The 13,566-nt window shown below is 40.7% G+C and overlaps 2 protein-coding genes across 2 annotated transcripts; both read right to left on the reverse strand.

Moving 5' to 3' along the window:
- Positions 1 to 659: 659 nt before the first annotated feature.
- On the reverse strand, positions 660 to 2,558 carry LOC143263392 (uncharacterized). The gene has a single exon (XM_076528403.1). The coding sequence runs from the start codon at positions 2,556 to 2,558 to the stop codon at positions 660 to 662; it is 1,899 nt and encodes a 632-aa protein (XP_076384518.1).
- Positions 2,559 to 2,693: 135 nt separating this feature from the next.
- Positions 2,694 to 4,782, reverse strand: LOC143263393 (uncharacterized). The gene is made up of 2 exons (XM_076528404.1): positions 4,710 to 4,782; positions 2,694 to 4,543 (listed from the first exon to the last, which is right to left on the reverse strand). Exons 1-2 carry the CDS (start codon positions 4,780 to 4,782, stop codon positions 2,694 to 2,696), a joined length of 1,923 nt encoding a protein of 640 aa, XP_076384519.1.
- Between the last annotated feature and the right edge of the window lie 8,784 nt (positions 4,783 to 13,566).

Genomic DNA, 13,566 nt, shown 5'->3' on the forward strand with positions numbered 1-13,566 from the left:
GAAATTAGAAAGGTGACCGCCCCAAACTAAGGGTCACCCGCAGGTAGTGTTCGTGCCCTCGGGTGACGCCCGCGAAGTAATCCGAGTGTCCCAAGGATAGGCCGTAGCAAACAATGATCCGGAAAATGCCTCTTCTCGGTGGAACATGCATATCGTAAAAAACGGCTAGAATTGACATTCGGTGACCAACTGTGGGTCATAAAAGAAATACTTGAATAGACGACGGAAATGGCTTTCAACGAAATTGTTTGCTACGGGTGTTCTGGCATTTCGATTGCTTTGTCCAAAATATGCTATTTCCTAGGGCCTTCGGTCCCTGGGTTATCCACATCTGGCAATTTTCCTCTTCCCAGGGACGGGCGTAGATGGTCAATAATGTTTGACTCGAGGACAACATCTTTGCTCGTTTGATTTGTAGGGGTTCCGTCATACAACGGAACATTCTCCCCCCGTTGAGAGGGTACTGATCAAGATCAAGTTGACAAGTATGTGTGATGGTGAGTGATTGTTTATGTTTGTATGTCTGAATTTACTTGGCTAATACTAAGATATATACGATTGGGAACTTAAAATGCTACATTACAATGTTGGCGACGCTTGGTATGAAACAGAAGTGTTGCCTTATGACCTATAAGATTAACAATAGTGAAACCCTTTTCCTATTCACATATTTCGTGTCCTATCATGGTTAAGTTGTTCTCTCGTGGTTGATCCTCCGATTGACATAATAACGGTACAAGTTTTTTCACGCTCCGGTCGAACACGTTCGAGGCTGTCCTGACAGTAGCTACGCGAACAATGCCGTCGGAGCCTGGGTGAGTTTTAATGATTCTTCCGAGAGGCCAGTGCATTGAGGGTACGTTGTCTTCTCTGAGCAGAACGATTGCACCTTCGATGATGGGATGTTGACCCCCGGTCCATTTATTGCGATTTGCCAATTCATTCAGATACTCACGATGCCAGCGCTTCCAGAAATGTTGTTTTAATTGTTGAACACGCTGCCATGCTGATAATCGATTTGCAGGGGTTCCTTGTAGATCGCGATCGCGCAAGCTCGTGAGTGCATCACCGATGAGGAAATGACCTGGAGTGAGTGCGAGGAGGTCGGAGGGATCTGAAGAAAGTGGAGTGAGGGGTCGAGAGTTGAGGATAGCTTCGACATCGATAATCAGTGTATTAAGCCCTTCAAATGTGAGTAATTCCGGGCCTACGACGCGTTTTAGATGATATTTAAAAGATTTTACCGCAGCTTCCCATAAGCCTCCAAAATGGGGAGCTTGTGGAGGAATAAAATGCCAATTGATGGCTCGTTCAATGAGGAAGGTGTTGATTTTTTTGAGATGGTCGTCTGATCGTAAGAGTTCTCGGAGTTCTCGTAGTTCATTATTGGCTCCCTTGAAATTTGTACCGTTATCTGAATATAAGTTCACACAAAATCCCCTTCTTGCGATGAATCGGCGTAATGCTGCAATGAATGCTTCGCTGGTTAGGTCACTGACTAGTTCAAGATGAATTGCTTTTATTGCGAGACAAACAAAGACTGCCACATAAACCTTGACTCGACCGCGGTTGCGATGTTGTTTTTCTTTGATAAAAAAAGGTCCGCAGTAGTCGATTCCTACGTTTGTGAATGGACGCGATTCTGTCACTCGTGCTATTGGTAGATTACCCATAATATAATCCACGGATGGAGGACTTGCTCGCCGGCAACGTACACATCCATGAATGGTTCTCCATACCAGACTTCTACCGTCTATTGGCCAGTACGTTCGTCTTAGTGAATATAACGTGGTTTGTGCTCCCGCATGTAGAAGATTCTTGTGTTCATTCATAATGATGCAGGTGGTGATATGTGATTTTGGAAGGAGAATTGGATGTTTTTGCGAGTAGGTCAGAGTTGAGTTTTTGAGACGTCCTCCCACTCTCAGAAGTCCGTCTTGATCGAGAAATGGATTCAATTTGGCCAGTTTTCCGTGTAGATAGGGATCCGATTGACGACGAAGCGCCAGTATTTCTGTTTTGAAATATATTTCTTGGAGCATTCTGAGGATGGTAACCCTTGATTGGGATAGTTCAGAGACAGTCAAGCTTCCCTTAATGATTCGACCCGGCCTCCATCGCCGACAGATTGCAATGACTCGCACTAATTTTGTCCATGATGAATACCGTTCGAGGATTTTCGCGTCTTTGGTGACAGGAATTGTTGCCATGCAAATTGCGATTTTTCGCTCCGGATCGTTAATGTGTGTGACTGGTTCCCAAGTAGGCCAGTGTGAGTGCTCTTGTTGGAGCCAAGATGGTCCGTTCTGCCAGACGGATGATTGTAAAAAGTCTTTAATTAGTTGACCCCGCGACAACAAATCTGCAGGCTTGTCTGTAGAACTGACGTGGCGCCAATCTATGATGGTTGTAGTGGATTGAATTTCAGACACTCTGTTGGCGACGAAGGTTTTTAAGGTGTGTGGTGAGGATCTCAACCAATGTAAAACTATCGTGGAATCTGTCCAATATACTGTGCGTTCGATCTGCAGGCCTAGTGCCTTCTTCACGGTGGTCATGAGCGATGCTAGCAACACCGACCCACATAATTCAAGTCGCGGAATGGATTTGCTCTTTAAAGGTGCGACTCTGGATTTTGCGACTAGAAGTTCCACGATTGTCTCCCCGTGATTGTTCTGAGATCGAATATACACTCAGGCCCCGTAGGCCCTTTCGCTAGCATCGCAGAATCCATGTAGTTCAATGTTGGATGCAGATTGAATGACGGTTTTTCGCCGTAATCTTGCCTGGTTGAGCAGAGGTAATTGAGAGTAATATTGACTCCATTTATTGTGTATTGCCATAGGTAAGGATTCGTCCCAATCGATTCTTAAAGTCCAGAGTTCCTGAAGGATTAGTTTTGCCGTAATGATGACTGGTCCTAATAGGCCTAGAGGGTCGTAAATTTTTGCTATTTCTGAACTAATAAAGCGTTTGGTGGCGCGGGGTGTGTGGAGAATGGGTCTAACAGTGTAGGTGATGGAGTCATCTGCCGAATTCCAGACTATCCCTAAAGTTTTGACTATTGATGATTCGCCTAAATGTAATTGTTGATTTATGTTTTCGTCGGGTAGATCTTCGAGTAAACGTTTGTCGTTGGATGCCCATTGCCTGATGTGCAACCCTGCTGTGTTGAGTAATGATGTTAGTTCCTTGCGCAATGAGATGGCTTCTTGGATCGTGGGGGTTCCAGTTATCAGATCGTCTACATAGAAATCTTGTTTTAAAACTTTGGACGCCTGGGGAAACCGGTGATGTTCATCGTCCGCTAATTGGGTTAAGCATCGTATGGCCAAATAGGGCGCTGCTGATAGTCCGAACGTGACGGTGTTCAGTTGGAAGGTCTTAATGCTGTCGTTATGGTCTCGCCAGAGTACTTGTTGAAATTTCCTATCTTCTGGACGTATTAAAAATTGTCGGTACATCTTTTCGATGTCACCAGTGACAACGTATTGATGTGTGCGGAATCTCAGGAGAATATACAATAAGTCATCTTGGATTTTGGGGCCAGTATGTAATACGTCGTTGAGTGATAGACCCGTGCTTGAGGCAGCTGATCCGTCGAAAACGATGCGGAGCTTGGTGGTTTGGCTGGACATCTTGAGTACCCCGTGGTGTGCAAGGTAATAGCCTTCGTTGGTATCAGGGATCTCGGACATGTGGCCAAGATCCAAATATTCCTTAAAAATAGCTTCGTACTGATTATTTAACTCCGGATCTCGTTTTAACTTTCTTTCTAAGGATAGAAATCGTTTATAGGCTGCTGACTTCGATTCTCCGAGTTTTGGTTTGTCGTTGTTGAATGGAAGTGATACGACGTATCTTCCTTCCGCGTTTCGTGTGATCGTGTTTTTGAAATATTCCTCACATGCTGTTTCTGCTTCTGAGAAATGAGGTATTTGTGGACCGTCTTCAATTTCCCAAAAACGTGTGAGATCGAACTGGAGTGATGTGTGTGTGTGGCATGAAGCACTTCTTATTGGTTTGAATGTGGGTGCGCTCCCCCCGATTACCCAACCCAACATTGTCTTCTGAAGATATAGGTCTGGGTCATCGGGTTGTGAAAGATTGATCTGACCTACACTTAAAATGGATAATGCCGTGCCGGCCCCTAACAGCATGTCGATTGGTGCCGGGCGGTGGAACGTAGGATCTGCGAGTTCGATGTTTCTTGGGATGTTTAGGGTGGCGCGATCAATTGTATCGCCTGGAATTGCGGTTGCAATGTTGGGCACGACCAAAAAGGTGAGAGTTCGTTGATAGTTCTTGATTCTGGAACGGATGGTGGCCTTGACGATGTGTTTCGCCACAGTAGTGAGAGTATCGAGCGCGCCGACCGGAATAGAACAATGTTTTAGAGGTAAGGAGAGTTTCTTTGCAAGATCTTGTGTCATGAAATTTGTGGTCGAGCAGGTGTCGATTAAAGCCCGGCATGTCACTGGTTTATGTGTCCTACTGATAGCGTGGATGATTGCCGTAACCAAAAGGTCGTTTGATTGGGAGTCTACAATAAAAATGTTGTGAGTGTCCCTGTCCCTTGAGATCCCACGAGGAAATAGTCACCGATTGCACAAAGGTTGGTCTGGCTCAGTGATTTCTTCTTGTGGAGCTGTAGTTGATTTGGATGTGTGTGTGGTCGTAGTTGCGGAGGTGGAGGGTTTCTGATTCACCGTATCGTTTGGTTGGTGTATAAGAGTGTGGTGACGTTGGTTGCAAATTCGGCATGTGAAAATCGAGCGGCATATGTTAGTGGTGTGACCAGATCGTAAACAATTGTGGAACAATGAATTTTTTGTAGCATTTTCTAGTCGCGTAGTGGGGGAAGCTGAATTGAAGACTTCACAATCCCGAACCATGTGTGACCCGTTGCAGATTGGACATTGCGCAGGTTTGGCGGTGAAAAATGTCTGCGTCTTCGAGTAGTTTGCGTGGATACTTTTAGGAGATGTATTTACTGAGGGGTGACGAGTTCTGGAGATTAGATTGGTTCCGTTGACAACTATTGAACAGTTTGCTCGTTTTCGTAAGAATTTGATGAGGTGCGTGTATGATGGCATTTGCTTGTCTGGTAGCGTGAGTTCCCATTGCAAGATTGTATCTGAATTGAGTTTTGATAGGATTGTTGATATGAGAAGTGTGTTCCAAGTTGCTACGGGTTCCCCGAGATTGTTTAATGCGCGTAGATGTTGATTCAAGGTGTCTAGTAAATCGTCGATTGCTTCGGGTGTGTCTTTTGCGAGCTTCGGAATCTCTCGAATCGCATCACAATGTCGTAAAAGGGTTTTGCGTGGACAGTCGAATTTTTCTTTCAGTATTTCAATCGCGGCCGGATAGTTCACATCGGTCGTTGTTAACGATTTGATGCATGCGGCGGCCTTCCCGGTGAGGGTTGATCTTAGGTATTGCAATTTTTGCACTGAGGTGAGGTTTTCGTTGCGGTCGATCGTCGATGAAAACAGGTCGTAGAAGGATGACCAATTTTCAATGGTTCCGTCGAATGTCGGTAATCGCATCTCCGGTAATTTTACGGCTATGGGGGCTGATACGATAGATGCTGGTGACTCAGTAAGGTTGTTGCGCGTGTTGTTCCGTGACTCGTCTTGTTGAAGAATTCGTTTTGCACGAGCTACAACTGCGTAATAATCGCATTGGATCTCTGATCGTCGCGATTCTTCCGATGAAACTAGCGTTTCTATTTCAAATTGTATATCATCGAACCGATTCCATGATTTAACAAGTCCATTGAGATGTTCGGTTATTAATAGTTTATCGCAGTGATCTGGATCTTGTGAATTGTCCAGAACTCTGGTAAGTATTGTAATTTGACCGATAATGTTACCACGTTTGCGGCGTAACGTGCTGATTTGGATGTCTGCGGAAGCCATTGAAGGAAAACGGGACGCGATATGGGAATCGATGATGCTATGAATGAGCCTACCTTTGTGATGCGAAGAATTGAATGATTGGGTTTCGCTGATGTTCCTGTTTCCTTGTGGTTCTTAAGGCGGATGTGTACTAGGATTTCAGAGTTGCTAGCGTGGATCGGCCTGATACTGGTGGTGTTATGATCCTATGAATGATCGTCTGTTGGTTGTGTTGTCGATGTCTGTTGAATTCACAAACACTAAATCCGGCTCGAAGGACCAATGTTTTTCCGCGTAATTGATATTCGCGGTTCCCTATGACTTTTCAAGATGCTAGGGATAATAAGCTGAGTTTCGTTTCTTTAACTTGGAATATATTTGAACATTCAACTTCACATCGATATAGAGTATAATTTTTAGAGAGTAGACTATTCCGTGTTCGGGTTGATGGTAGAATGAATGTTGTGTGTTGTGTCTTCTCGGAGGTAAGTTCGGTGTGGGTGTGTTCTAAATTTGGGACAGTCGGATTTGTGGATTATTCATTTTTTGCGAGGAGTGAGGGAAACGGTCGCCCTGACTGATTGGAGTACGAAATTAGAAAGGTGACCGCCCCAAACTAAGGGTCACCCGCAGGTAGTGTTCGTGCCCTCGGGTGACGCCCGCGAAGTAATCCGAGTGTCCCAAGGATAGGCCGTAGCAAACAATGATCCGGAAAATGCCTCTTCTCGGTGGAACATGCATATCGTAAAAAACGTCTAGAATTGACATTTGGTGACCAACTGTGGGTCATAAAAGAAATACTTGAATAGACGACGGAAATGGCTTTCAACGAAATTGTTTGCTACGGGTGTTCTGGCATTTCGATTGCTTTGTCCAAAATATGCTATTTCCTAGGGCCTTCGGTCCCTGGGTTATCCACATCTGGCAATTTTCCTCTTCCCAGGGACGAGCGTAGATGGTCAATAATGTTTGACTCGAGGACAACATCTTTGCTCGTTTGATTTGTAGGGGTTCCGTCATACAACGGAACACAAATGATTTAGCTTTAGATACTTGCGATATAAGTGATATAGCTCCAATTGTAGAGGAAACAAACGAGTTAGCTTCAAATTCATGCAAAACACATGATTTAGCTTCAAATCAATGCGATGTAGAAGGTTTAGCTTCAAATCAATACGAAACAAATGATTTAGTTTCAAATCAATGCGATGTAGAAGGTTTAGCTCCAAATCCATGCTAAACAAATGATTTAGCATCAGAAACTTGCGATATAACTGATGTAGCTTCAAATGCAGACGATTCAAACGGGGTAGCTTTAAAAGCCATGGAATACATATCATTTTGCTTCAAATCGATACGATGTAGAAGGTTTAGCTTCAAATCCAAGCGAAACACATGATTTAGCTTCAAATCAATGCGATGTAGAAGGTTTAGCTTCAAATCCATGAGAAACAAATGATTTAGCATCAAACACTTGGGGTATAAGTGATACAGCTTCAAATGCAGACGAATCAAACGAGTTAGCTTCAATATGCATGCGATACACATCATTATCTTTAAATCCATGCCAAATAGAAGGCTTAGCTTCAAATCCATGCGATGTAGAAGGATTAGCTTCAAATCCAAGCGAAGCAAATGATTTAGCATCAGATACTTGCGATGTAACTGATGTAGCTTCAAATGCAGGAGAAACAAACGAGTTAGCATCAAATCCATGCAAAAAACATGATTTAGTTTCAAATCAATACGACGTAGACGGTTTAGCTTCAAATCCAAGCGAAACACATGATTTAGCTTCAAATCAATGCGATGTAGAAGGTCTAGCTTCAAAGCCATGAGAAACAAATGATTTAGCATCAAACACTTGGGGTATAAGTGATATAGCTTCAAATGCAGACGAATCAAACGAGTTAGGTTCAAAATCCATGCGATACACATCATTTATCTTTAAATCCATTCGAAATATAATGCTTAGATTCAAATCCATGCGAAACAAATGATTTAGGTTCAGATACTTGCGATATAAGTGATATAGCTTCAAATGCAGGCTAAACTTATGAGTTACCTTCAAATCCATGCGAAACACATAATTTATCTTCAAATCAATGCGATGTAGAAGGTTTAGCTTCAAATCCATGCGAAACAAATGATTTAGCTTCAAACACTTGTGATATAAGTGATGTAGCTGCAAATGCAGACGAATCAAATGGGATAGCTTCAAAATCCATGCGATACATATCATTCAGCTTTAAATCGATATGATGTAGAAGGTTTAGCTTCAAATCCATGCAAAACAAATGATTTAGCTTCAAACGCTTGCGATATAAGTGATATAGCATCAAATGCAGGCGAAACGGACGAGTTAGATTCAAATCCATGCGAAACACATGATTTAGCTGCAAATCAATGCGATGTAGAAGGTTTAGCTTCAAATCCATGCGAAACAAATGATTTAGCTTCAAATACTTGCGATATAAGTGATATAACTTCAAATGCAGGGGAAAAACGAGTTAGCATCAAATCCATGCGAAACACATGATATAGCAGCAAATCAATTCGATGTAGAAGGTGTAGCTTCAAATCAAAGCGATGTGGAAGGTTTAGCTTCAAATCCAAGCGAAACACATGATTAAACTTCAAATCAATTCTATGTAGAAGGTTTAGCTTCAAATCCATGCGACACAAATGATTTAGATTCAGATACTTCCGGTATAAGTGATATAGCTTCAAATGCTGGGGAAACAAACGAGTAAGCTTCAAATCCAAGCGAATCACATGATTTAGCAGCAAATCAATGCGATGTAGAAGGTTTAGTTTCAAATCCAAGCGACACAAATGGTTTAGCTACAAATACTTGTGATATACGTTTTTAGATTCAACTGCATGCGCAACAAAGGAATTAGCTTCAAATCCACGCGAAACAAATGGTTTGGCGTCAAATACTTGTGATATACATGATTCAGCTTGAACTGCATGCGAAACAAACGAGTTAGCTTCAAATCCACGCGAAACACATGATTTAGCTTCAAATCACTGCGAAGTAGAAGGCTAAACATCGATTCCATGCGAAACAAATGGTTTAGCTTCAAATACTTGTGATATACGTGATTTAGCTTCAAATGCATGCGAAACAAACGAGTTTGCTTTAAACCATGCGAAACACATGATTTAGATTCAAATCAATGCGATGTAGAAGGTTTAGCTTCAAATCCATGCGAAACCAATGATTTAGCTTCAGATACTTGTGATATAAGTGACATAGCTTCAAATGCAGACGAAACAAACGAGTTATCTTCAAATCCAAGCGAAACACATTATTTGGGAGCTAATCAATGCGATGTAGAAGGTTTAGATTCAAATCCATGCGAAACCAATTATTTAGCTTCAGATACTTGCGATATTAGGGACATCGCTTCAAATGCAGACGAAACAAAGCAGTTAGCTTCAATTCCATGCGATACACATGATTTAGCTTCAAATCAATTCGAAGTAGAAGGATTAGATTCAAATCCATGCGAAACAAATGGTTTATCTTCAAACACAAGGGTTATAAGTGATATAGATCCAAATGCAGACGAATCAAACGAGTTAGCTTCAAAATCCATGTGATACACATGATTTAGCTTCAAATCAATGGGAAGTAGAAGGCTTAGCTTCAAATCCATGCGGAACAAATGATTTAGCTTCAGATACTTACGATATAAGTGATATAGCTTCAAACGCCGACGAAACAAACGAGTTAGCTTCAAATCCAAGCGAATCACATGATTTATCTTCAGATCAATGCGATTTAGAAGGTTTAGCTTTAAATCCATGCGAAACCAATGATTTAGCTTCAAACGATTGGGATATAAGTGATATAGCTTCAAATGCAGGCGAAACTAACGAGTTTCCTTCAAATCCATGCGAAGCACATTATTTAGCTGCAAATCGATGCGATGTAGAAGGTTTTGCTTCAAATCCATGCGAAACGAAGGATGTAGCTTCAAACTCTTGGGATACAAGTGATATAGCTTAAAAAGCAGACGGAACAAACGAGTTAGCTTCAAATCCTTGCGAAAGAAATGATTTAGCTTCAGATACTTGCGATATAACTGATATAGATTCAAATGCAGGGGAAACAAACGAGATATCATCAAATCCATGCAAAACACATGATTTAGCTGCAAATCAATCCGATGTAAAAGGTTTAGCTTCAAATCCAAGCGAAACACATGATTTAACTTCAGATTAATGCGATTTAGAAGGTTTAGCTTTAAATCCATGCGAAACCAATGATTTAGCTTCAAACGATTGGGATATAAGTGATATAGCTTCAAATGCAGGCGAAACTAACGAGTTTCCTTCAAATCCATGCGAAGCACATTATTTAGCTGCAAATCGATGCGATGTAGAAGGTTTTGCTACAAATACATGCGGAACAAATGATTTAGCATCAGATACTTGCGATATAAGTGATATAGATTCAAATGCAGGAGAAACAAACGAGTTAGCTTCAAATCCATGCAAAACACATGATTAAACTTCAAATCAATGCTATGTAGAAGGTTTAGCTTCAAATCCATGCGACACAAATTATTTAGCTTCAAACACTTGTGATATAAGCGATATAGCTGCAAATGCAGACGAATCAAACGGGGTAGGTTCAAAATCCATACGATACATATCATTTAGCTTCAAATCGATACGATGTAAAAGGTTTAGCTTCAAATCCAAGCGAAACACATGATTTAGCTTCAAATCAAAGCGATGTAGAAGGTTTAGCTTCAAATCCATGCGAAACAAATGATTTAGCTTCAAACACTTGTGATATAAGCGATATAGCTGCAAATGCAGACGAATCAAACGGGGTAGGTTCAAAATCCATACGATACATATCATTTAGCTTCAAATCGATACGATGTATAAGGTTTAGCTTCAAATCCATGCGAAACAAATGAATTAGCTTCAAACACTTGCGATATAAGTGATATAGCATCAAATGCAGGCGAAACGGACGAGTTAGATTCAAATCCATGCGAAACACATGATTTAGCTGCAATCAATGCGATGTAGAAGGTTTAGCTTCAAATCCATGCGAAACAAATGATTTAGCTTCAAATACTTGCGATATAAGTGATATAACTTCAAATGCAGGGGAAAAACGAGTTAGCATCAAATCCATGCGAAACACATGATATAGCAGCAAATCAATTCGATGTAGAAGGTGTAGCTTCAAATCAAAGCGATGTGGAAGGTTTAGCTTCAAATCCAAGCGAAACACATGATTAAACTTCAAATCAATTCTATGTAGAAGGTTTAGCTTCAAATCCATGCGACACAAATGATTTAGATTCAGATACTTCCGGTATAAGTGATATAGCTTCAAATGCTGGGGAAACAAACGAGTAAGCTTCAAATCCAAGCGAATCACATGATTTAGCAGCAAATCAATGCGATGTAGAAGGTTTAGTTTCAAATCCAAGCGACACAAATGGTTTAGCTACAAATACTTGTGATATACGTTTTTAGATTCAACTGCATGCGCAACAAAGGAATTAGCTTCAAATCCACGCGAAACAAATGGTTTGGCGTCAAATACTTGTGATATACATGATTCAGCTTGAACTGCATGCGAAACAAACGAGTTAGCTTCAAATCCACGCGAAACACATGATTTAGCTTCAAATCACTGCGAAGTAGAAGGCTAAACATCGATTCCATGCGAAACAAATGGTTTAGCTTCAAATACTTGTGATATACGTGATGTAGCTTCAAATGCATGCGAAACAAACGAGTTTGCTTTAAACCATGCGAAACACATGATTTAGATTCAAATCAATGCGATGTAGAAGGTTTAGCTTCAAATCCATGCGAAACCAATGATTTAGCTTCAGATACTTGTGATATAAGTGACATAGCTTCAAATGCAGACGAAACAAACGAGTTAGCTTCAAATCCAAGCGAAACACATTATTTGGGAGCTAATCAATGCGATGTAGAAGGTTTAGATTCAAATCCATGCGAAACCAATGATTTAGCTTCAGATACTTGCGATATTAGGGACATCGCTTCAAATGCAGACGAAACAAAGCAGTTAGCTTCAATTCCATGCGATACACATGATTTAGCTTCAAATCAATTCGAAGTAGAAGGATTAGATTCAAATCCATGCGAAACAAATGGTTTATCTTCAAACACAAGGGTTATAAGTGATATAGATCCAAATGCAGGCGAAACAAACGAGTTAGCTTCAAATCCATGCGAAACAAATGATTTAGCTTCAAATCAATGCGATGTAGAAGGTTTAGCTTCAAATCCATGAGAAATAAATGATATGGCATAAGATACTTGCGATATAACTGATATAGCTTCAAATGCAGGGGAAACAAACGAGTTATCATCAAATCCATGCAAAACACATGATTTAGCTTCAAATCAATGCGATGTAGAAGGTTTAGCTTCAAATCCATGCGAAACAAATGATTTAGCATCAAACACTTGTGATATAAGTGTTATAGCATCAAATGCAGGCGAAACAAACGAGTTAGCATCAAATGCAAGCGAATCACACGATATGCTTCAAATCAATGCGATGTTGAATGTTTAGCTTTAAATCCATGCGACACAAATGATTTAGCTTCAAATCAATGCGAAGTAGAAGGCATAGCTTCAAATCGATGCGGAACAAATGATTGAGCTACAAACACTTCGGATATAGGTGATATAGCTTCAACTGCATGCGAATCAAACGGGATAGCTTCAAAATCCATGCGATACATATCATTTAGCTTCAAATCGATACGATGTATAAGGTTTAGCTTCAAATCCATGCGAAACAAATGATTTAACTTCAAATCAATGCGATGTAGAAGGTTTAGCTTCAAATCAATGAGAAACAAATGATTTAGCATCAAACACTTGGGGTATACGTGATATAGCTTCAAATGCAGACGAATCAAACGAGTTAGCTTCAATATCCATGCGATACACATCATTTATCGTTAAATCCATGCGAAATAGAAGGCTTAGCTTCAAATCCATGCGATGTAGAATGTTTAGCTTCAAATCCATGCGAAACAAATGAGTTAGCTTCAAATCAAAACGATGTAGAAGGTTTAGCTTCAAATCCATGCGAAACAAACGATTTAGCATCAAACACTTGTGATATAAGTGATATAGCATCAAATGCAGGCGAAACAAACGAGTTAGCATCAAATCCAAGCGAATCACACGATATGCTTCAAATCAATGCGATGTAGAAGGTTATGCTTCAAATCCATGCGACACAAATGATTTAGCTTCAAATCAATGCGATGTAGAAGGTTATGCTTCAAATCCATGCGACACAAATGATTTAGCTTCAAATCAATGCGAAGTAGAAGGCATAGCTTCAAATCGATGCGGAAGAAATGATTGAGCTTCAAACACTTCGGATATAAGTGATATAGCTGCAAATGCAGACGATTCAAACGGGGTAGCTACAAAAGCCATGCGATACATATCATTTTGCTTCAAATCGATACGATGTAGAAGGTTTAGCATCAAATCCAAGCGAAACACATGATTTAGCTTCAAATCAATGCGATGTAGAAGGTTTAGCCTCAAATCCATGAGAAACAAATGATTTAGCATCATACGACATAACCTTCAATATAACGCGAAACACACGATTTGGATACAA

The sequence above is a fragment of the Megalopta genalis genome, unplaced genomic scaffold, assembly GCF_051020955.1.
Source record: "Megalopta genalis isolate 19385.01 unplaced genomic scaffold, iyMegGena1_principal scaffold0542, whole genome shotgun sequence".
In the NCBI taxonomy this organism is placed as follows: Eukaryota; Metazoa; Arthropoda; class Insecta; order Hymenoptera; family Halictidae; genus Megalopta; species Megalopta genalis.

Excerpts from the sequence above, each read along its gene's own strand:
- LOC143263392 (XM_076528403.1), bottom strand. The coding sequence starts at position 2,558 with ATGACCACCGTGAAGAAGGCACTAGGCCTGCAGATCGAACGCACAGTA.
- LOC143263393 (XM_076528404.1), bottom strand. The coding sequence starts at position 4,782 with ATGCCGCTCGATTTTCACATGCCGAATTTGCAACCAACGTCACCACAC. Across the intron at positions 4,544-4,709 it reads TACACCAACCAAACGATACG|ACTCCCAATCAAACGACCTT; the intron begins GTGAATCAGAAA and ends TTTTTATTGTAG.